General features: G+C 42.5%; 2 protein-coding genes across 2 annotated transcripts in view; one reads left to right on the top strand and one right to left on the bottom strand.

Annotated features, from left to right (window-relative positions):
* Window positions 1-14563: 14563 nt before the first annotated feature.
* On the bottom strand, window positions 14564-18601 carry zic4 (zic family member 4; the record flags this gene model as incomplete). The annotated part of the gene is made up of 2 exons (XM_080050425.1): window positions 17173-18601; window positions 14564-15006 (listed from the first exon to the last, which is right to left on the bottom strand). Exons 1-2 carry the CDS (start codon window positions 18332-18334, stop codon window positions 14564-14566), a joined length of 1605 nt encoding a protein of 534 aa, XP_079906551.1. The 5' UTR covers window positions 18335-18601.
* A 4015-nt stretch (window positions 18602-22616) lies between these two features.
* Window positions 22617-23237, top strand: part of zic1 (zic family member 1 (odd-paired homolog, Drosophila)) — a gene marked incomplete at both ends in the record, with an annotated part of 2229 nt that continues 1608 nt past the window's right edge. Inside the window, one exon of the mRNA XM_080049758.1 lies at window positions 22617-23237. This exon is cut by the window's right edge and continues 340 nt beyond it. Within this exon, the coding sequence (XP_079905884.1) occupies window positions 22617-23237 (621 nt within the window).

The following is a 23237-nucleotide window of genomic DNA, read 5'->3' as shown; positions in this document are numbered from 1 at the left end:
TGCACAGAGACCTAAAATAGCACCAGTTGAGTCTGGAATAACCTGCCAGCAAAACATAGGGTCCCCTTTTTATTTACACAATGGGAGCGAGGCCTGCTCCGCTGTAGTCTAAGTAAACCAACTATGAATCTCGATTACAGTTCAAATAGTGCACGTAGAACAAGTTGAAACATAAGCAGGCAGCAGTGCTTCCTGATTTCTGCTCTCAGTCCATTCCCTGCACCAATCAGAGAGCTGGCTGTTCTGATGTCAGCCCTGTGCCTGCTCAATGGAGCCAGAGAGCTGGCCCTTTGCTAACTATAGACCCAGAAATCCCGAGCGTCTTTCTTTAGGCCTCAGGGCTGTGCGGCCTGCACAAATGTTGGCGGGGTTGTAGTCGGTGCGACTGCATGGTGTCTGCACTGTGACCTATGGAATGTGCCTTCAAAGAGGATTCTCGGGCTGAGTGAAGCTCTCAGAGGATTTCAGTCCCCATGGCACTATGTTAAACCAGTATTTATTCAATTCGGTTTACCCTGCAATTGGTAGGAGGCTATGACATGGATACTACAATCTGAAATGTCATACCATCTCTTTCTAGCCACTCTTTTGCATGACCACAAAGTGTCTTGTCCCCCTCGCTGTTGGTCCTAAACATCCACTGAGTTTGTCGCCATTCGAGGAACCCGAGGCCTGAAAAGTGGCAGACATTTTATCCATTTGTTCACAAAATGTTTGAAGAACTTTCCACACAAGGGGACACACAGTGACCCAGAGGGGAAGTCAAAGCAGCCTACATGGGCAAATAGACACAGCACATAGGACAAGCAATTCAATGACAGCAACGTTGAAACAGTATGAGCGAGACACCATCAAGTGTGGCTGTCAACACCTCTATTTCAGCAGAAATGACAGGCCCTTTAAACCTTGATGGATATAAATCAGGAAGCCATCTGAAACAACAGGGTCATATTCAATCCTTGTTGAATGTGTGTGTGTGTGTGTGTGTGTGTGTGTGTGTGTGTGTGTGTGTGTGTGTGTGTGTGTGTGTGTGTGTGTGTGTGTGTGTGTGTGTGTGTGTGTGTGTGTGTGTGTGTGTGTGTGTGTGTGTGTGTGTGTGTGTGTGACCACATGCACCCTGCCATCATGGGACTCCCCTGAGGGCACATTGGTCTCCTATTCCCCCGGCTGTCAAGTAACAATTTAATATCTAATCTAATCTAATTCTTCTAATTATCCAATAATCCCTCATTAACGTTAATTAAAATGTTTGACCTATAAACTGAGCTCTGCTGTTGGTGCTTAACTTTGAGGAATTGCTTTTGGATTGGAGCATTTTTTTTAAACAATGTTAAAAAAAATTAAAAGCATAATAAAAAAAACAGAAATGCCTAAATAGATTAAATATGCTGTTTAAAGTGCTTCTACACTTTTGATGATTATAATTTAGTAGCAACACAGATTAAAATCTGATGCTTAAACGCAACAAAAAAGAAGTGTACGTGTATCTTTTTCAGGCTTTCCAGGTGAGGAAACTCTTTTCTGCTTATTAAAAGGTGAGCAAACTGAGTTTGAGTGGGTTTATCCATCCACTCCATCCCTAGTTAGGAGGGGAAATCAAGCACAACAACAAAACTTCCGTTCTTTCTCTAAATCTTCCGACCCTCTTTCACAAATCTCCAGCCCCTTCATTCCTTTCACTCCAATGGGACTCTACGGTGAGCCTTTGTGCTCGCCAGATCAGGCTGTGTCCACTACTCCCACTCCTTTCAATAGAGTGTAAGAGGACTGCTAAGGGCTGGAACGACAGTGTTACCCATGCAAGCAGAACATCCCTCTCTTTTTGTGCAGTGGGTTGGTGAGGGGGCAGTGGGAAGGATGCGGTCAGTCTGCTCCGGGATAATAGAGGGCTGGGCAGCTGCCTTTGGCACAACAAAGGGACTAGTCTCCTGTTAGTCCTGTTTACTTTAGTGTTGTTTCCATGCCGCCTGCGTTTCAGGGTACCTGAAAGGGCGTATGGATAAAAATGCGCGTAGGCCTTATACAATTGAGACATTTTAGCCATCAGCTTCACGGGTCCTGTCGGGTTTATAAAGAGAATAATATACAACAGTGGGAAGTTAAACATGACTTTATTTGCATTTCTGGTGGGTGGAGGCTATGTTCGAAATACGTTGAGCATGTACATTTTTTTTCCTCATAAAGAAAATCTTAGCGTCGAAAGTAAATCTGTTAACGTGTCATAAAGGGGAGCAGAACATAGCTTTATCGTCTGAACGTATAAACATGCATGCGTTTGGTTGTATTTGTCTCAAAAATAGTGTTATTTTTTTTCTGTGGATGAGCAAAAACGAAACAAAAGTAGCAAATCTGTCATCTTAAGGCATATTTCATTCGCTTTAACAAAAAATAAAGAAACAATAGATTTTTCATGACACAAATAAGCAATGACTCATGTACTATGATATCTTTACAGTGAATAAGCTTTGATGCAAAGTACTTTAAAAGCCTCTTTCAGGGTCGCAAGCTGCGGAAACGGGTCTCCAAAATCTTGCAAACACTTAAAAGTCAACATCGTCCATCTTTTCTTCACGCAAAAAGGCTTCTTGAGCCGAGCCTTTGATCCCTTTGATCCCCCTCCTTCCCTCCTTTCTCCAAAACCAGATCCGTTATGCGCTGAAAAATTCTTTAGTTTTCCATAGAAACGTGTCCTTTCCGCGGGGATATTGATGTTTTTTTCCTCGCAGGGGTTATGATATGGTGAATCAGAATCTCAAAGCCATGGGACAATACTTGCATTCATGCTTGTTTTTTTGTGTGCCTTTGTCGGGTTTTGTCCCGTTGTTCAAATCCTCATTTCTCAAATGAATACAAATATTTATTCTGTGAATGTCCGAGCTCCAGTCACTTCGGATGCTTTTTAACTATTACAATCTTTGTTGGAGCAGCAGGTTGCAACGCCAAGACGCCCCGATATGTGGACCCAGGGACAAGTATCTCTCTCTCTCTCTCTCTCTCTCTCTCTCTCTCTCTCTCTCTCTCTCTCTCTCTCTCTCTCTCTCTCTCTCTCTCTCTCTCACACATACACACACACAAACGCAAAATTTGACCCGTTACTTTTTAATTCAGCTTTCAACACTCATGTAAGGGAAAACTTTCTGAATGTATTAGAAAGTCACCGAATCTCAAAAGAGCACGGTTTTGAGAAGATAGCCTATTGATCTGATTATTTCCCTAGAAATGATGACCCCCAGCCTTCCCTCTCTAATAATAAAAACTACAACATCAAATTTGGGCTTGCTTATTCTTTGGTAGATTAGCACCCTCTTCTTGTCACATACACCTCCTTTCCTTCCCCATCCCCATGAGACATGGATCACAGATGGTAACTGGAAGAACACTGAAGAGAGACCGACTTGGCCACAGCCAAAAAGCTTCAAATTCCTCCAGTTGGGGTATTAAATCCACACCCAGGCCCTTCTCAGCCTCTCCGTCCCTCTCCTTTCTGCTGGCTGACATGTCTGATAGACCACGCTTTCTCTACGCATTGTTGCCCTGTCATCTCAACAATGTACATCTTCGGGACACCAATCCCAGAGGCCTTTTGATCTGCAGACCGAAAGGAACAAAGTTATGGAGAGAAGAGGATGATAGGAGATTTTATTTTCTTTTTCTCTCGCTCTCTCTTTCTTTCTCCCCCTCCCTGTCCCAGTTGGACAAAGCATAAAGACAGAAATTGATCACCAGCACGTCCCATTATACAAATCCCTCCACTGTCATTTTCTAAAAAACGGTCCACATACTTTATGGTCAAACAAAATACTCATACTCAATACACATAGGCTAAGTGTGATATGTTAAAGATAACTCAAACCCGAAGTGCAACAGAATGAACTACACCATTAACATAGGATTGTTTATCTCTCTCAGTCTTTCTCTGTCTCTTTCCCCCCTTCCAGTCCCAGTTTGAAAAAGCACAAATACAGAAATTGATTATCAGCACATCCCATTATACAGATTGGTTCCAATGTAATTTTCTAAAAATGCAGCCCAAATACTAAATGTATGAGGTTCTTCATGCAGCAATGAACAAAGCATAGGCAAAGGGTCCTGCAGGAGACACACAAGTGTGATGTGTTTAAAGTAATTTCACAATTGAATGGAACAGCATGAACTCTACTGTTAATATTCCCATCTGCCTAAGGAGCTATAACAGCTATAGCCTGTAATTAGTATGCGCAAAAAGGGAAAACATGAGGGAAAATATTACTTAGCAAGTATGGTGCTCAAGCAGCAATTTTTAGTTATTTCTGCCGGCTAAATGATGGTCGGGCATATGCAATTCCACACGTTCTCTTTGTGCCCTCAAGGCCATCCGAGGCTGCATTTCAAATTTGTCCTAAACATTAATTATGATATGCTGAAACTAAGTCTTGCGGGAGCTTTAACATTTTACCTCCTGAGCTACACACTGTAAGAATGTATACTGTAAGTGATATCCTACCCCTGAAATGTGCTGGAAGCTTGCTGCTGTTGTAGAGCACCAGTAGTGTGGGTTGGCCTATAAGAAACAGTTTATTTGTTCGAAGAAATTCCACTTTCACCTTCCAAAAGGCACTTCTTCAAAGGCAGAGATGACATGCAAATGATATCACTATGTACACTTATTAACATTTATTTATTAGTTATTGTACCAGTACTTTTCTTTAATGTTGGAAATGTAGCAGTTTTGTGTTGATGCTTACAGTTAACAGTGTTACTCTATGAATCAAGGGTTGTATTTCTGCAGAATTCAGTTACACAAACATGGATAACTTTAAGGAGACTGTTCAGTTCATTTGTTTTGTTTTAATTAAATATGTCAACCCTTATCAGTCCAGGAAATAAGTCTCACCCACAAGTTTGGATGAGCTCATTATTGTGGCATAGTGTACCTATTAGCACTTCAAAGACACACATTAACATCACATGTATTATACATGTGTAGGCCTACACTAGGCCTACTTCTTCGTTTATGGAGATCTGAAAAAAAGAAAACAGACCAAAGCAAACCTAATGCTGACAGTAAACATGTCAGCACCTCCAACACTCACTAGTGTAATTATCATCATATAGAGCTGTTTGATGAAGCTTTATGATGAAGAAAAAAGGTGGCTCTGCGTGTCCTCTCACAAGCTGCCACTCCTCGTGATAAATGGCCACGTTCCTGCTCCCCTATAGGCTGCGAGCGCCGCAATCACGTCCCTCCCGTCATAAACAGCAGCAGCCGTTTACTGGCTCCGTTAGTATTCTCTGTATCACTCCCAAGCAACTTTCCCCGCAGTTTACTGAGTGAGTGCTGAGAGTAAGTGCAACGTGGAAAATAAAGATACTGTGAAAAGTGACAGCCAGGGTGTTACGACGTGTCAAAAGCCTGCTGGAAGGAGGGTCAGGGACATTAGCCTATAACGCTGGTACTGGGTGAACGTTGTGCATCAAAATAACTCCTCCAGTTACTTTGTTACAAATCCGTGCATGTGTTTCTCCTTCGAGGCTGATTTCTTGGAGTATTGCATGCATCAACATGACCGATTTTTCTCGCATTTTCTTCCATTCCGTAATAGTCTTACGTTACGTCCAAAAAACATATAGATTTGGTATCTGACAAAGCTTGCATAGAGTGAATAAATAGCCCAAATACAATTCAAATAAATCAAAGTTCTTAATCGTTTCTGATGCTGTTGAGTTACATTGTACGATGAAAATAGGGGTTGTTTTGTGCGTTTCTTGATTGAGACAGGAAAATAGATATATTGTACACACTTTATCTAAAACTGTACCAAAATGGATACACATTTACCGAAGTCGTCGAAAATGTATTACTGTGCCTTTAAAGTGAATTATAACAGTTCAAAAGGATGCTGGTATTAAAGTTGACATATTTAGCTGGAGGCTTTTGAGAGTATTTGAATGAAAAACAAAATAAATGTTTATTTAAAAAAAAGATTTCCTTTACTTTTATTGTTTTCTTAATTTGAAATACAGTTAAGTCACCTTTTGTTGTTGTTGCTTGAATCACCACTGCATAGTGCCAATGTTTGTTTACAGGGAGCTCTTGAGTCTTGACAGAACAATGACGAAAACCTGGAGGAGTCCCACCTCCGTGAGCTCCACTGACCCGTGTGTTACCATCCAGCAGAGATGTATCTAGGTAGAAGACCAGTGCGGTGACATGAATGGTAACAAGTTTATCCCTGCGCTCGCAATATGATTAAATATGTGCTTGTATCTACACAGGCTTCCCCGGGGGTCCTTAAATGCGTTTTAAACGTGTTTACTGCACAGAGAAGCGAGAAATTAATCACCTATAGAAACTATTGATGGTCTATTCACACTTTTTTTTGTTTGCAAGTTCAGAACTATTTTATGTACACGTTCACTATGTTTTCTCCTTATCCTAACCCTTAAAAAAAAGGTTTATAAACACCTATTGGTCCCTCTCCAGTTCGTCTGACTGCGACCATCCATCCACTCAATGGGGACGCGTCACGGCAGCGCATGTCCCCTCACAAAAGACAATTGTGATTTAGACAAACATTGGGGGAAAACATAAAGGCAAAGGTCAAGTCCTCTTTCAGTTCAAGTGTGCTCCCGATTCACCTACAACACAACGGGGACAAAGAGTTGCGTCTATACCTCCGCTTCTAAAGGAAAGGGGGACGTGATTACACTGCGTCACGGTAGAGGAAGAAGATGTTGATTCTTAACCTTGATTCAGAGGGAAAAATAAGGTACAAGAGCTTTCTCCTCAAATCAGCAGCAGATTAGTTTGGCTCCCTCCCTCCCTCCCTCCCTCCCTCTCTATCTACCTACCTCCCCTCCTCATAGAGAAAGAGAGGACGGGAGAAATTACAACCTGAAATCCTGCATAGGACATGTAATAAACAAATTATTAGTATTATAATTATCACGCTCGAAAAAATATGCATTTTCTACAATTTAGCCATTGGGACGTGCATCTGCGTTTCCTCCTCTTTCTTCCCCCCTTTGTATTATTATTATTGCAAGTTCAATTATTTCTAGAACAGAGGGATTAGAAGAATAAGTAGTGTTAATTGCGCGGCAGGTATAACGAGCAGGTCTAATCCTTCTTCCCCCCTCTTTGTATTGAGTTTTTGTGGGCTTAATGAGTGGCAGGTAGGGCTGCTTCCTGCTTTCTCACATGCTCAAATAGGCTTCTCACTGCTTGCAGTCCTGGACCCTGACTGTGTACAGGAAACAATTGATTTTGAGCATAAAGTTAATTATGCTTAGAAATGAGACAGCCTCAACGTTGGGTAAGGACTCGGAGGGTTGATTTCCTGACGGCTCTTAACACACTCTCACATATCATTCATGCATGTGCGTTTTTTTCCCTTTCCTTCCTACAGACTGCAATAATGTGAAGGAAACGACACTTACCTTGTCTCCTCCTGTACTGGATGTGTTTTTATGTATCCCTTTATAACAGAAATAAAACCGCTCTCAACTAGGAGTGGATTTTATCCAGCCTTTTGGAGAAATAAATGGACAAAGAAAATCCTTTCTGCACTGGTCTTAGTTTCCTAGGCTACACAAATCATTATGAAGATAGCCTGGGCTCAAATAATGTCGCAGTGGTCGCCTTATTATTGAGACTGAGAAGAAAAAAAATCTTATTGAAACTTTTTTTCTCTTTTTTTGATGAATTAACTCATGGACAAGGAAGATAAGCCTCGCATGGCGTCCTCTGCACTGAAGCAGGAATATTATAATTCTCTTTTTTTTCTTAAGAACATCTCTGGGTTTTCTTTTACATAGAATCAAGTGCCTTTAATTATTCTGCGTTTTTTGAGACTCCAAAATAAGTGAGTCTTTACGCAGATTTATTGCATAAAATTGCAGTTATTATTACCATTATTAGTTTTGTTTTTACTGCTGAAATGAACGGTGGCAATCAAGTTTTGACGGGCAGATAAAGACCCGCTGACCTCTTTAGCCTACGGTTTACGCTTCAAAATGAAATCGTCTGTCTTTGACAGTTTTTTTCTCTTTCTTTCTTTAATTCTATTACCGGACGTGGACTCGCTTTGTTTCAATACTGTCGCATGAGAATGATTGACAAAGTAATAAACGCATCATGCTGCTGCATCTGATTATGGCGCGGCATTTGCATTGGACATTGAGGGGGGGAATATGACAACCTTGACACACTGGGGATTTGCTCTGTCAAATAAACACGTCTCCAAGGATCTATATTGCTGCCGTGACAACACCTCCTATTCATTTCATTGTATTTCAAAGTATTTTAAGTTGATGTGTCGTTTTGATCAACGTATGCTTTTTTCAGTGTGCGAAAGTGTTGCGAATGTTCGATCAAAGAAAGCAAAATATGTCAAAGTAATAATAATGATATCATTGTTAATAAAACATCGAAAGGATTAATAAATAAATGGTTGACCTGAACGTAAATGAACTCTTCTGGCCTATAATTAATATACTCTGTTCTTCGTTGCACAGGTTCAGTCTTAAGTGCCTATATTGACGTTGTAGTGGTCACACAATCTTAATGAACTGCAAAACCATATACCCATGTATACAAACCATGCATCACAATATTGACCTTTTTATTTAATTTCTCTTGTTTTGTTAACGAAGGGAAAAATATCCCGGCAGGATCATTTCGTTCCGAGTTGATATTTATTTATTTTTCAAAATGAGTGTATATATTTTTTTATGACAACTACTTCTTAGATATATTTCTATGAATCATAAATATGTTTGAGTGTTTTTATAAAGATCTTTGTGCAGTGTACTGTGCTGCTTCATTTAAGAAAATCAGACAGACATTTAAGACTTTTGATACAGGCTGCTGGCATTATAGATAGAGGCCATTGATATCCCATGGCGTGGCCACCTACAGCAGGTGATCCCGATGTGGTAACGTGTCAGCGGTGGCCTGACATAAGTATAATAATAGTTAATAGAGCGTGATGGAGAGAGACAACAAAGATGTGTCACAAGCAAAAAGTCGCTGTCTTCATTAGCTCGATCTCCGAGGACCGTGGAACATTTCATTAGTTGTAATTTATGAATGTTTGACAAATATTAAAGAGTATGTAAATATGAGAGGCGTAATGTCTTTTCCTGCGGGATATGGCGAAATGACCCAAAGTCCTCGACACTGCCAGACTGATCTCATGCATTATCTTTCTCCTCAAACTGTGCATTCGCGTGTCTATTTGCAACCTATTTCCCAACTGACGTGTGAAATAGTGCAGATAAACCAATGACTCATAATGTTGGCAGCATTTGCATGCCCTAATACTCTGCGTTAGTTTGATATATGATAACATCCTGTCGTTTTTATCGAGTGTAGAGACGCACTTTTGCTATTATGGCATGGGCTAGATCAGTAGGAGGTGTTTTGTCCTAAAACGCTTCATTTGCTTGTTTGTGAACCACTTCAGGAACGGGGAAAAAAATATTACATTTTTATTTCAAACAAATAGCTTCTTAAGAAGCATATATGTGGTTTTGTTCAGTTCTGAAACTTGAAGAACTAAGGATCTGAAACGTTCTGGATATGGCTCTTTATCAGTTTTTACTTCAGTGGAAGTAAATATTTTGTTAGATTTTCCACGAAAACCCTACACACAGTCTGCTCTGTGCCTCTGTCAGGTATTCGAGTAGGCCTAACGTAAACTCCTGATCACACAAAGGTCAGCAGAAGATGATAACGCTGAGTTATAAATTACTGTGCGTCAGGTCGGCACATAATCAATTATTCAGCATGATCATGGCACCCTTTTATGAATTTGAAGTCTCTTTAAATATTTCCATCCCGTGATTCTTAACCCATTTTATTTAGCTTCTTAAGACATAACGTTACGTAACAAATATGATTTCTTGTTTATTGTTTACACTGCGCTGCTGCAAAAATAGATGAAAGTTCTCATCTCCCTCTCAAGGTTTGCACAGGTGTTGTATGAATAGAAAGTTTCAATCTATATGTCTGCTCAAGTTGCAGCAACAAGTCCCTCCCGGGCGCCATGTATGAAGGAAGTCATCTCGGCCTCGCGCTAACTAGATAGACCTCAGCTCGAGATCAAATAAAGGACGCGGGGATCTCGGGATCAAAAGAGAAAAAGCAAAAATTAGCGGCTCGCTGATTCGCTCAGGAAGCTGCATTGAGAGCAAGGCCAACAGGCGTATTATACACTGAAAAGAGAGCTGGCATTCAGGGTGCAGGTGTGAAGTATGTGGCACATTCTGCTATGTAATGCGGAGGTTGTTAGAAATCCATGTTCGGGCCTATAGGCTTCTACCGGGGGGGCAGATTATGGAAGTGAAATAACTTCGTTTCCTGAAATGTGTGCATGACTGTAATCCTAAAAACCTGAGGAGTGGGGTGGAGGTGAAAGAAGAAGGGAGGAGGGGGGCTGGCTAGTCTGTTGGTCTGGTGCATGGCACACATTTTCTTTCTCAGGTACTCCCCGGATGGTGCCTTATGAGGTTTGTTTGCAATATACAAACGCTACCGCAGGGGCGTATCTTTGAAAAACTCTCAATTATTTTCACACGTGGTAGGCTATAGGCCTACAGTTTATTCAGCTTTAAAGGTTGTCATACATCTTTATGACGGAAGCTCGTGATAGCCTATACATCACAGCAATATCCTGATCCCCCCCTTGCACAAACCTTGGTAAAATATTCAATAATCACGACAGCGTTTCCAGATAACTTGTGGGTTATTTGTCTTTTGACCGTACATTCTGCATGCTCAATCAAAGTCGAAATATATTACAATTAGGTTGTGTGTGCTCCATATTTTAAATACTGTCCCTTTATTTACTCACTGGCCATAATAAAAACTTCAACCAGTGCATCTCTTTCTTCGCCCAATGTTCCAATAAGAATGCCTGCTCCTTCCTGCTCGCAGCTTTTTCCGGTCTGTTTCTTGTGGCTCTATTGCACCTGTCTTCTCTGCCGTTCTCTTTATTTGTCCATGCCAATTCCGGCCACTTCATTCCTGATAATTATGACCTGGCTGGTGTTGGAGGTGCTGATGGCTGTGGTGTTGGAGCTTGGGGTGGGCGTGGATGGAAAGGGGAGAAGGAGGGGGTGTGTGAGTGAGTGTCTGAGGCTTTTTACTCCTAGACTGCTAATCCCCCTATTAAAAGGGTTTTTGTTCAATAATGCCGGACAGTTTCCGGAAGTAGGATTACCGCCTCCATTATTATTATTTTTTACAAAGAAATTTTATTTCACACTCAAATGAGCCTCAGGAAGCAGCAGTGGTGGAGTTTGAGCCCATTGGAAGAAATAAAATAGTTTACATTTCGATTTGTGTTGCGCTTTGGAAGTTCACCTATAGCCCTTTTCAACTTTTTTTATTAATATTTCTATGATTAATGTGAATATTTCTTGTGAAACTGCAATGCTGTCCTCAGTTTCCTGTTATGTGTATAGGAGTGGACTGGTATTCAGTGCAGTGTTGTTGCTCCAGTGGAGTCCCTCTCCTCCTCCCTTTCTCTCACACGCACGCGCATTCTCAAACACACCTGTTCTTGATTCTTGACCCCAAAGCTGCTATCAAATCAGAGGTTGTTGCTCAGCTGAAGGTGGGAAGCCCTGCTACGAGTCAGTCAACCCAACGGGATCTGTAGTAGAGGGATTCTCTCGCCGTGAATTTAACTTTTACAATAAAAGCAAAACAAGCGACATATCTCTGGCACCAAGCAGGCCACTTCACTTTACGCACAACTCTTTAGCTTTGGATTCGAGTAACGTGTGCATCCAACATTGTCTAGACGCGCTTTTCTAGCAAGCTTCATATTTGGCTGAAGGCAGGATGTTTATATTTGGTCGAAGTCATAAATTATTAGACGTAAAGGTCACTGAGCTATTGCAGGGCACACGTGCACTGGCGCGCGATTTAAGGCCGCTTTGCTTCTTTGATCTGTGGCTGCAGTAAAGATCAAAAATCTGAAAATAGAGTTTGTCATATTGACATGCTCTAACTCCCTCTTCCTCGCCTCTCTTTTTCTCTACCGGAACCACCTTTTAAATGTTGCATATCCTTCACTTTTCAGCGCCGAATGGAAAATGTTTTTACGCGACTCAGTTAGTTCTTGTCCACTTTGACGACTGGAACTAAAAGCTTTAGACGGCCCAATAGAGGGGAGCCCAATAGAGAGGAGCCCAACAAATCGGTGACAAAGGGCTTTCCGTGTCATCAACGTCGTTCAGACGACCTAGAAGAATCCCTCTGATATCAACTCCCACTTCAAAAGGCTCCCAACTTTCAATTGAGATCCAACTACCTAGTTTTTTTCTGTTTCTTTCTTTCTCTTCCTTCCTTTGTTTTTTTGTTTCTTTTTTAACTTACGCCCAAGAGCTGGTGCCAAAAGAGGCATCATCATCCTGACCATCACCCTCTTGTATTTGGTTGGTTTAGTGTTTATTCTAATCTATTCTTTTCTTTTCAGCCGGGTCCTTCACAGAGCAAACTGCCATGCACTTAACCAAACCCCTATAAACATATCACTGAGTAGTTGCTGTGTTGTTTCCACCCACTTCTGCCTCAGTCAAGGCCGAAAAAAAAATACCTCTCAGCCAAAAGTTTTCCCAGCACAACCGAGCTCCTTCGGTTTGTTTTTCTTTTTCTTCTTTTTTATGGTTTTTCTCAGCTGCACGTTTTCACTCCTCGTTTTACACGTTTCGTTGTATTTAATGTTGAAAAAAACCCACTGACACTGCAAATGATCAAAGCTGGAAAAAAGAGAAAGGAAAAAAGAATGCACATGCCATTGTGAAAGTGTGCAGCTCTCATTAAAGGCAACCACGCTATATATGGTTTTTACGCACTTCATGTATAGAGACAAAAATATGACTAGGCTTGAAATGTATCCATTGAGCAGCTCGACCCTCTCTCTCTCTCTCTCTCTCTCGCTCTCTCTCTCTCTCTGAAGTCTATTATGGCGTGGAACCACTGCGTTTTAGCGGCTTCTCCTTTGATTGTCGTAAAGTAGGCCCGGAGCAAAAGAATATATTTTTTTCCTTCTTTATACTTGCCCTAGTCTGCGATATAAAGGACATAGATTACCGTTTCCTACCCCATGGGAAGCAAATATTACATTCTTTTGAGCGGGGCTTTTGAATCCACGGACTTGGCCCCCATATCATTTGAGTTTGACTTGGCTATTGCTATAGAAATCTTAATTCACCGTGAGGATTCACCGTCGTGGAAAAAAATGGCTCTTTTGTGCAGAACGCTCTTTGAAGTCTGGATCAGAATAATGTGGCCCTTCATCAGGCTCTGCGCACATCCAACCACAGCTCAGCAGAGAAAGTAAGATTTAACACGAGAGGGGCGAAATTTAAGTCGCAACCCCTCCCCTTTCTAATTTTGCAACACTTTTGAAAATAAAACTTGAACTAAAATGTAAAAGACCTTTCCTTTTGTTGGATTTTGGCGGTTTTTATCTACAGTCTGTGAAGCAGACGTGGGTGTGTTTTTACTGGATCAATGTGGTAAGGAAGCAACACTTATTTATTTTAATAGAATAATTATTTTAAAGACCTAAATTTTGTAGACATTTTGCAACAGAAAAGTGATGCATTTTAAGGTAATTAGTAAACGTATGTAAAGTCCATAAATCCGAATGGCTCAGCAAGAGTTTTTCACTTGAAGTCATACAAGATTTATTCAAAATACTCACAAATTACAAGGCAATTCGGTAGCCTACGCATTTCGAGTGCCGCTCGTTTTCAAATATTCAAATAAGAGGAAGAAAGCGGGAAAAAATATTGACGACAATGATACACATTCACAAAATACCCAACTTTGATAAAACATTTATAGATTCACGGTCGTATATCAAATACTGCAGGCGGATGAAACAGTTCAATTGTTGACCCTCTGCACGAATGGGGGAAAAGTGTACAAATAACTGCAGCAATCGGTAAGAAACTGCTTCCTTCGAGACACAAATCTTTACAAAACTATCAACATCAAAACATCGAAACTTACAAAAATTTACAAATGTACAGTTTGTTTCTTTTTGTCCCAAATTGAAACGTGCACTTTGGTTCGATCATACAAAATCCCTATAGATCAGATTGATAAAAATAAATAAAAAAACATATTGAAGTCGAAACTCGAATTTACAAAATTGCTTTACACCGACATGCCTATAGCTTAGGCCTACCAATAACGAACCACACAGTCTAACGGGTTTTACACGACACTCTCCCTCACTCCACAAGTGGACCACTGGGCCGTCAGGGCGTGTAGGCACAGAGCCAACCATTTGAACCGCTGAGGTTTGAAAATATATTCTTTTTTAGTGTGCCTGGAAATTAGCACGTCTTTAAGGGGTTTACACATTTCCTTTCCAATGTGGTTTTAAATGCGTCCCTTGGCTCTGGGGGTGTCTGTTTGGTGGCTCATCCAAAAAGAGGGGGGGGGGGGGTTCGTCAGTGTGGGCCTCTGCAGGCATATGAAGAGGCACCAAAGCCAAACCATTTGATTTTTTTTTTACAGTTATGCGTTTGAAATTGTCTCGAGTCCAATTGTGGGGGGTTAAAACGCGTCCCTCGGTTCTGGGTTCCTGTAAGGAGGCCCCTCTGTAGGGTCGGGCGTGGAGGGCCCACTGGGCGGTGTCTGGGCGCCGCTGGCACCTGAACTGTGGCACACGTACCATTCACTTAAATTGGCGGACTGAGAGGAGGCTCCCACCGGCTCCGACAGCACCGAGGAGCCGCCTGGCTCCCGGCCCAGGTCCGAGGAGGGGGAGACCAGGGACGGCGTGGACGACTCGTAGCCCGAGCTGGGCGGTGGAGACTTGCAGTGCACCTTCATGTGTTTCCTCAGGGAGCTGGGGTGTGTGTAGGACTTATCGCAGCCTCTCACTTTGCAGTTGTAGGGCTTATCGCTGGTGTGGACGTGCGAGTGCTTTTTCCGGTCGCTGCTGTTGGCGAAGCGTCGGTCACAGCCGTCAAACTCACATTTGAAGGGCTTCTCACCTGTTAAAAGTGATGGTGACACAAAGACATAGAACATTTCTGTGTATTAAAGATTTTAAAAAGGTGATATCTGAGGCATTATGTTATATATTTATAGTTGTAAGGAGTAAATAGATTAGAGTTGAGACACATTTTAAATAATTGAATACAATGAGTTACCGGGCATACTAAAATAAAATGAGCAACAAGTATGTTTGAAAAATATAAATAAAATAATAATAAAACTGGTACAATTAGAGCCAATTTGATATTTTTTCCTAGATTTTTCAAATGTCATTATTATCTATTTAATGTATTGACAGGGAATACATTTTCCCCGCCACCATTTGCACTTTCAAAACTTTGCCCGTGCAAACAGGAGGGCTGCACCCCCCACTGTCCCGGGACCTATACCTGGCGTCTTCGTGCGTCAAAACAGACAAGCTATGATAACAGACTTAGCAGGCCTAAAACCAACTGAAAATAATGATAAATGAATGTATGGCCACAGCCATGCAGGCTGAACACACAGTGTACAAACGCAGCCCCTCTGCTTTATTTGGATCCATGCAAATGGATATGGATTGGCTATTTATTTATTTATTTTTGGCGTCTTAATGTCAAGTATGTCTACCTGATTATGACAAGGCAAAAAAAGACAGAAAGAAAAAAAAATACAATCTGAATAAATTACACGGAAATCATCCGCTGCTGATTTTTCTCCCACCGATTAAAGCTTTAGAGAATATGTAATTGCCTCTGTCTAATTACACTTGCGGGTTGAATATCAATTTGACCTTCAGCTGTTGGGTTGAGAGAGCCAATCAAGGATATTAGTGTAGTACAAGAAAGCGTCGAGGAGCGGACCCCAGGGGCAGCTCCTAGTCATAACCACACTTTCGGATAGGTTTTAAACATGATACCAAAGGACCAGGCCCCTTGGGAGTCAACACACAGAAATAATTTAACAGATTTGTACTTAGGTAATGTGAGCAAATTATATGAATAATACATAGGGTGCAGAAATGGAGTGGAGGGAGAGGGGGGCACCAAGAAAAAAAAAGAAAGGAATGCAATCATTGTAGTAATTTCCATGTCTGACTCGACATTTTGAGGCCCTTATTTTTCTCTCTTCCCATCTCGACTAAGCACGTCATTGGCTCAAAGAGGCAAGCGGCCATATTGTACCAATATTATTATCATTTATAAAAAAATAATAATTAAAAGTTAAATCAGAGCTGCTTTGCTCGGCCATGCACTGTACACACGCCAGTCATTATAAACTCTGACAACCTATTTGGTGAATTATTCTAGCCGTCTGCACTTGTCAACTTGTTGCTTTGGCTGGGGGCTACCGAGAGCTGATCATTCCAAAAAAGCATGCTTAGCTATTGTATCACAATGGATACATGTCACATCACTCTGTTGGACAATATAGTTAATACAAAGTTTCAAATATATAGTATAAGTACGATAAACACGACTTATGTTTAGCTTTTAATGTAATAATGCTATGGATCCAGCCAACTATTATTCTAATAATAATCATTCGTAGCATTTGTTGAAATGAAAGAACATGCAAAAAGCAGCTGATAAGAGCAACAAGTGAATGTGAGAAAATAAAAGCCCTATCACAACCACATCATCATCACCATATCAGATGCACCTAATGTGAAGATGCATCTATGCAACTTTTTTTCTGCCAGTCATGTCTGGCATCATGCACTAAACAAAATGTACATGAGCTGACGTGGGCCCTAGTCTTTGTGCTGTGGTGTAAACAAGCGGTTGAACCGTCAAACGCCTGAGTGAGCTGTAGCATAATCCCCAAAAGATCAGCCCTTCTTCAAACTTGCGAGTAGCCTACTAGTGAAACTCATAACAAACAGGTGGCCACTAGTATAGCTGTTGCTTGCTGCTGATGTGTCATCTCATGCAGCACGCATTGATCAATTGCCATGGCTCATCAGAGCATGTTTTAAATGCGTAAACATTTGATAGAATGTAATTTAGTTCATTGTGATTAAAGCAAAACAGGAAGGAAAATTAAGCAAAACATGAATTGACTTGTTACTGGATAGAGCCTATACTTTCTAAATTCAACAGGAATATTATGTTTGACATTTAACAGTGCATTTCCAACATTTCTACAACATTTGCTTTGATGGCATATATAGAGCTACTGACCTGTGTGTGTCCTTTTGTGAATCTTAAGATTCTCGGATCTTGCGAACACTTTCCCACAGCCGGGAAACGGGCATGGAAACGGTTTCTCCCCGGTGTGCACTCGGATGTGATTTACAAGTTTGTACTTGGCTTTAAATGGCTTGCCTTCCCTCGGACACTCTTCCCAAAAACAGATATGGTTCGCGTGCTCCGGTCCTCCGACGTGCTCCACTGTCACGTGCGTCACCAGCTCGTGCATGGTGCTGTAAGTTTTGGAGCAAAGTTTCTTCGGCGAGTGCTCCGGTTCCAGCCACTTACAGATCAGCTCCTGCTTTATCGGCTGCCTCATGTAGCGGAAGAAGGCACCGGCTCCGTGGTGGTGGTGGTGAGCGCTGAGATTCATGTTCAGATTCAGACCACCGTAGCCGTGCAAAGGCGAGGCGGAGAACGGATCAGCCCTGGAGCTTGCCACTTGACTCAAGTGATCAGACCTAACGTACATTTCTCCTGGTAGTCCTAACCTTATTTGTCCATTCAGCGCTTGGCCACCCGGTGATCCGCTAGATGTTTGGTCGTGGTGGAGTCCGGAGAAGAGGCTATGGTTCCCGGCGTCAGGGTGGTGACCATAGTGTCCGGGATAGCTACCTGTTGTCGAGACAAACATTCCGTGGTGGGAGGCTGAACCAGCAGTCTGGTGGTCGGTCAGCACTGGCATGGCTTGAGCTGTCAGATCTCTCCGGATGAGGAAGTCCCTACCTGCGGATAAAGCCTGGGCCGTGTGAGACATGGAATAGGGGACCGACGTCGCCTGAACCGGGCCAAAAGCTCCCGTTTGACTGGAGACCACTTCACTGTGGCCTGCCATATGATGATTGTGGTGGTGGTGATGGTGGTGGGGATAATGATGGGCTGGGCTGATTTTGAGGGCCGCGGAGTGCCCCATGTGTTCTGGCCCGAATGGACTCGGCCCCAGGCGGGGTTCCGCAGTAATCTCCCCAGGGTGCGAGTGAGCCATTGAGTGTGGATGGCTGCTGAACCCCGGGAAGCCTGTCACGCTCTGAGGGGTATGGTGGTGATGATGGTGATGGTGGTGAGCCCCTGCCAAGTCAACTAATCTCAGCGCCGTGTTCCGTTTGGAAAACGTAGGGTCCATCACGGGGCTTCCCAATGCATCCACGCTCATTACTTCCTAATTTTGGAATAACTTGACAGCAGGCAAAATAATAATGATGATGACAAATATATTTTAATCGCAATGAAAAATAAAGAAAAAAAATCATAAAGTTAAGTCTATCGGCAGACTACATGGAATCCCATTCGGTTGAGAGGCAGCAGCAGGACGCTTTGATACTGAATAGAGATTCATGGAAGGCGCTGCAGCCCGTGGAGCTAAACAATCACCCTGCTCTCTAATTGGTCAGCGCTCGGTGATTGACGTCACCAGTGACAGTTTCCAACGTGAAGAAAAATCTCTTAGTGACAGCGAGCAGCCAGTGCGCGTGCGCAGTGCCTCCGGCAAAGCTTAAGAAAAATAGTTGTTATGCAAAGGTTATTGTACAATAAAACTCCTTAAAAAAGTTGATCCAGATAAACAGTCGTTTCTCTTTTGTCGCATCGAACAAAGGCTGCTAGGAAAAAGAATTTCCCCACTCTGATTATGCAATGACAAAACAGACTGACTCGCTAGAGTAGGCATATTGTCGGTAAGAAAGTTGTAAGGATCATAAATAATGCAGTGATATCTTCATTTTGCCCCGAAACGTTTGGGGGACATTTTTACGCACACATTACGCACAACTTTGCACACCTCCAAGATCGGTGTCCGCAGGGAAAAACGTGTCAACTTAACCAAAAAAATTACTCCACGTGGGAGTTCCGAACAGTCCGGAGTATGTACCGTAAATACGCGCTTTAATAAACACCCATATTTACATATCAGGTCGTTTGCTCTTCGGCGCGTACTACAGTGTTGACTCCGGGCTCTGCTGGATAGGATCCGTGTGTGTGTAGTGAGCGTGGATAGGGCGAACTGCGGCCATTGTCCCGAGGAGAGAAAAAATGCAATGGACGGGACCTGTTGTTATGATCCGGGGTAATTTTGCTTTAGACCCAGGACGGCAGCAGATGAGGGTCACAGGAGGTAGTGCCGTTGCAGACGTTGAGTTTAAAATAAAACGTGTGTGTTCTGTAAGTATCTTGTTACTACAATATTATCATACAATGTACTTTTCGTTTGAATTTGAAAGAATATACATTAGTTAGGGATCATAACAAAATGCAGTAAAAATAAAGTATTTCTACCACTCGCTGCTTCTTCCATGGACTTTGTCTGCTTAAACCATCTGCCCACGAATTTTACGACGACTATTTAAAAAATGCAACGTGTAGTCGTTTAAATGTTGAGTAATGTTGATATGTTACTGTACATTGATTATTCAGCGTGTTGGATTTGTTTTCTTCTCTCTCCAACAAACATGATTGCCGAAATTGTAACTAATTTGCTTGGCTGTCAAAACTAGGGAAACTAAAATAATTAATAATTGTCTAATAATACTCTTATAATTAAAAACTATTACCTTACTAGTTGCGATTTTATTTTATTTTTACTTGAGTTATACTGTGTGTGTTGCAAACGCTTCAGATTTTAATTAGTTATGTATGTATGTATTTTGGGTGGAGGGGTGGGGGTGTTTGGACTGATCGCTTAATTTTAGTAGCGGGAAGTAGCTGCAGATAAAAATAAATTACTGCTTGAAGAACTGACCTTAAAAAAGGTCACATACGTTTATACAGTAACCCTGGACCCTTAGATGTCAGATATGAAATGTGTTAATAAGTGTTAATAACTTCTGCAGTGACCACAAGTCATTTGTGAAGCTTTTCAGGTCATAATATTAAATGTATGTCACAGGTGCCCTTAACCTGCTCTTAACACTGTTATTTTTTTCGTTTCTAAGAAACATCAACTGGATATTATATTAAGTTTTGCTTTTAGATATGCGAATGTGTCGTTTTCCAGACACAAATAAAATATCCTCACTCACTCACTCACTCACTCACTGTTTGGTTTTAATATATTTATAATACAAATAGTATATAAAAACTATATCCCTCTTGGCTATGCCCCTGGATTGACTTGTCAAATCGTTGCTGACAGCGTCATATCCAGCACGTTAGAAATTGAGTCAATATTTTGAGACATGACGGATCTAGATGTTTATTAAGTGGCCTTTGCGCGTGGGGTTCATGAGGCTCACAGCTGTAGCCTTCAGAGGCATCACACCACCAGCGTAATGCTAAACTTTGAAGTGCTATTTCTGTCCCGAGTTGTGCATGCTCACTCTTAGGGACAAATGGGCAGGGGGGGTTGTATCTGATCCCAAACAAAATGTGGATATTGAATTAAATGTTGCAGAGAGGTCTCATAAAAGACGCTGCTTTTGCTGCTTTGGCTAAGTGGCTTTCACTGTAAATCCTAAACAGCTCCTGGTAGCCATTTTACATTCTACAACACATTAGGATCATGACACTGTTATCGGCCTTTTAATCAGGAAAGACGTTTTGCACAAGGAAGTGAACCGTGTTAGAGTCACTTTCAGAAGCGTACTATGTGCGTATGTGGCAGATAAACTTTAAATGCATTTTAAATGCAAGTTATGTATAATTTCAACAATTTTTTTTTTTTGCACACAGTGTCTTACTAGCCTCACTTGTTTCGAGTCAGAATATATGACCTCCAGTCTGGACTTTTTCAATGATAGGCCTTTGCCATTCTTACCGTTCCCACCTGTTGAACGATCCCTCCAAACTTTGCGTAGCAGAGTTGCGGGCTACCTAAAACTCCGGGTTATGTTGTAGGTCTACTTGTTAAGTTGAGAACAAACACAACTTCCCCACCTTCCGTGGTCTCTTACTTGGAGAAATGCCTCTAGAAACTAGCCTAGTAGCAGAAAATATGTTTTAGTGGCAAGTCTGCGCATGTGGCTTTGAACTCTAGCAGCCGGAGGTTCCTGCAGAGAGCGCCGCAAATCCCACTTGATAACTTCGACAACCCACAACGTTTTGCACACAGGCTGTGGATCACTGGCCTGCAAAAGAAAAAAGAAAGAAGAAAAAATATGTGAGTAAGTTGCACAAGCCCGGCCAGACCGTGATGGATACATCATACAAGTTAAATACTGGCCTATATATTCAAGGTAACCTTTATGAACTTGGGGTGCTGGTGAGCATGATGATGTGGAAATCTAACGCACAGATGTTCCACTGGTGTGAGCCAGCGAGGACGGGGAAACGTTGTGTTCAAGGTAGAGACTACTACAAAACACATGGAGTGTGCACAGGAGACAGACACCAAAAACTTGAAGTGGATTCCCTTCGAAATGAGAGCGATATCATTGATAATAACATGGCTTTAAAGGGAGCGATGACAGTGGGCAGGTCATGTCAAACCTCAGGGGTTCTCGTGGGGTGTCCTAAGAAAAAGACGTCAGACTCGTCTTCAGGCATACCTGTAACTGACGCACGTAATGAGGGCCCACCTTTGATTTCTTTGAGGGTTGTTTACCATCCTGTCAGCCCATCATGGATGAAATGAATTGAATCAGTGTCATTATTTATTCATTTGGCCTTGTCTTTGTTTATTTATCAAGCTTATGTCAGCTTTAGACTTTGGGTTTTTTAATCATTTAGAAATACAGAGATACATGGATAGACAGACAGTGTATGTGTGTGCGTAATGGCACAACACGTTGCCAAGTGCAACACCAAAGTGTTTTGCTTGTTAATCTTATGGCCCTAATGTTAACAAATACAATCTTGATACATTTTGTTTATAAACCGTGTTTGCAGACACTATGTGTCTGCAAAAACGTGCTTTGACTTTCTACGAGGCCGTTGCCGAATCGTGTCGCTAAACTTTAGTTTAGCCTTTATTCAGCCTTATAAGCAAATTCACAGTCAGCAATCTCACAAAATCTGGGATTGATGATGCAAATAGGCCAATAGAAGTGTGGGCCCTGCACCGTGGATTGTTATTTGGTGAGTGGATGTTATTGGGGGGATAGAGGATCCACCAATGGGCGCGCTGCGCTGGGGCCACATGACCACCCCCCTCCTTTCCCATTCATCAGGGCTGGACTGTGTTGTCTTTTCAATTCATTTATCTGCAGGAATGATTGCGACTATCAGTCTAGAGCTCACCGGCTGACTGAGGAGGTGAAAGATTGCGCCACAGGAAGATAAACCGCAAAAGACAATATTGCATGTATACATGGTTTTGCGTGTGCATCGGATGCAGTGGTATAGGGGGATTCCTCGCGTCTTCAAAAGTAAACAGAGAAATTGGTGGATTGGAGAGTTTGCTCGGTCGAGTGAGGTCCAAGAGATAGAGAGAGGGGGGAGGAAGAATATCTGTGCTTGATTTTTTGATTTCTGCTCTCAGTCGTCTCGGCGAGTCTAGACTGAAGATGCTCCTGGACGCAGGACCGCAGTATCCCACCATAGGAGTCACTACTTTCGGCTCCTCGCGGCATCACTCAACAGGCGAAGTCACGGAGAGAGAAGTGGCGCTGGGGATAAATCCGTTCGCTGATGGGATGGGAGCCTTCAAAATAAACCACAGCTCCCACGATATTGGCTCCGGACAAACGGCGTTCTCCTCCCAGGCGCCCGGCTACGCAGCAGCCGCCCTGGGACACCACCACCACCCGACCCACGTTGGCTCTTACTCTACGGCGGCGTTCAACTCCACCAGGGACTTTCTCTTCAGAAATCGGGGTTTCGGGGATGCCACCGGGGCGCAGCACAGTCTGTTCGCCTCCGGAAGTTTCGCGGGGCCACATGGACACTCGGATGCGGCAGGGCACCTGCTCTTCCCGGGGCTCCACGAGCAAGCGGCGAGCCATGCGTCTTCCAACGTGGTCAACAGCCAGATGCGGCTGGGCTTCTCGGGGGACATGTACGGACGGGCCGACCAGTACGGCCACGTTACGAGCCCGCGCTCCGACCACTACGCCTCGAGCCAGCTACACGGCTACGGCCCCATGAACATGAATATGGCCGCACACCACGGAGCAGGGGCCTTCTTC

This window comes from Ammodytes marinus (genome assembly GCF_949987685.1).
Source record: "Ammodytes marinus genome assembly, chromosome: 21".
NCBI classification, from domain to species: domain Eukaryota; kingdom Metazoa; phylum Chordata; class Actinopteri; order Uranoscopiformes; family Ammodytidae; genus Ammodytes; species Ammodytes marinus.
Note: the sequence above shows the minus strand (reverse complement) of the source record. Positions and strands in the feature narration are given on the sequence as shown.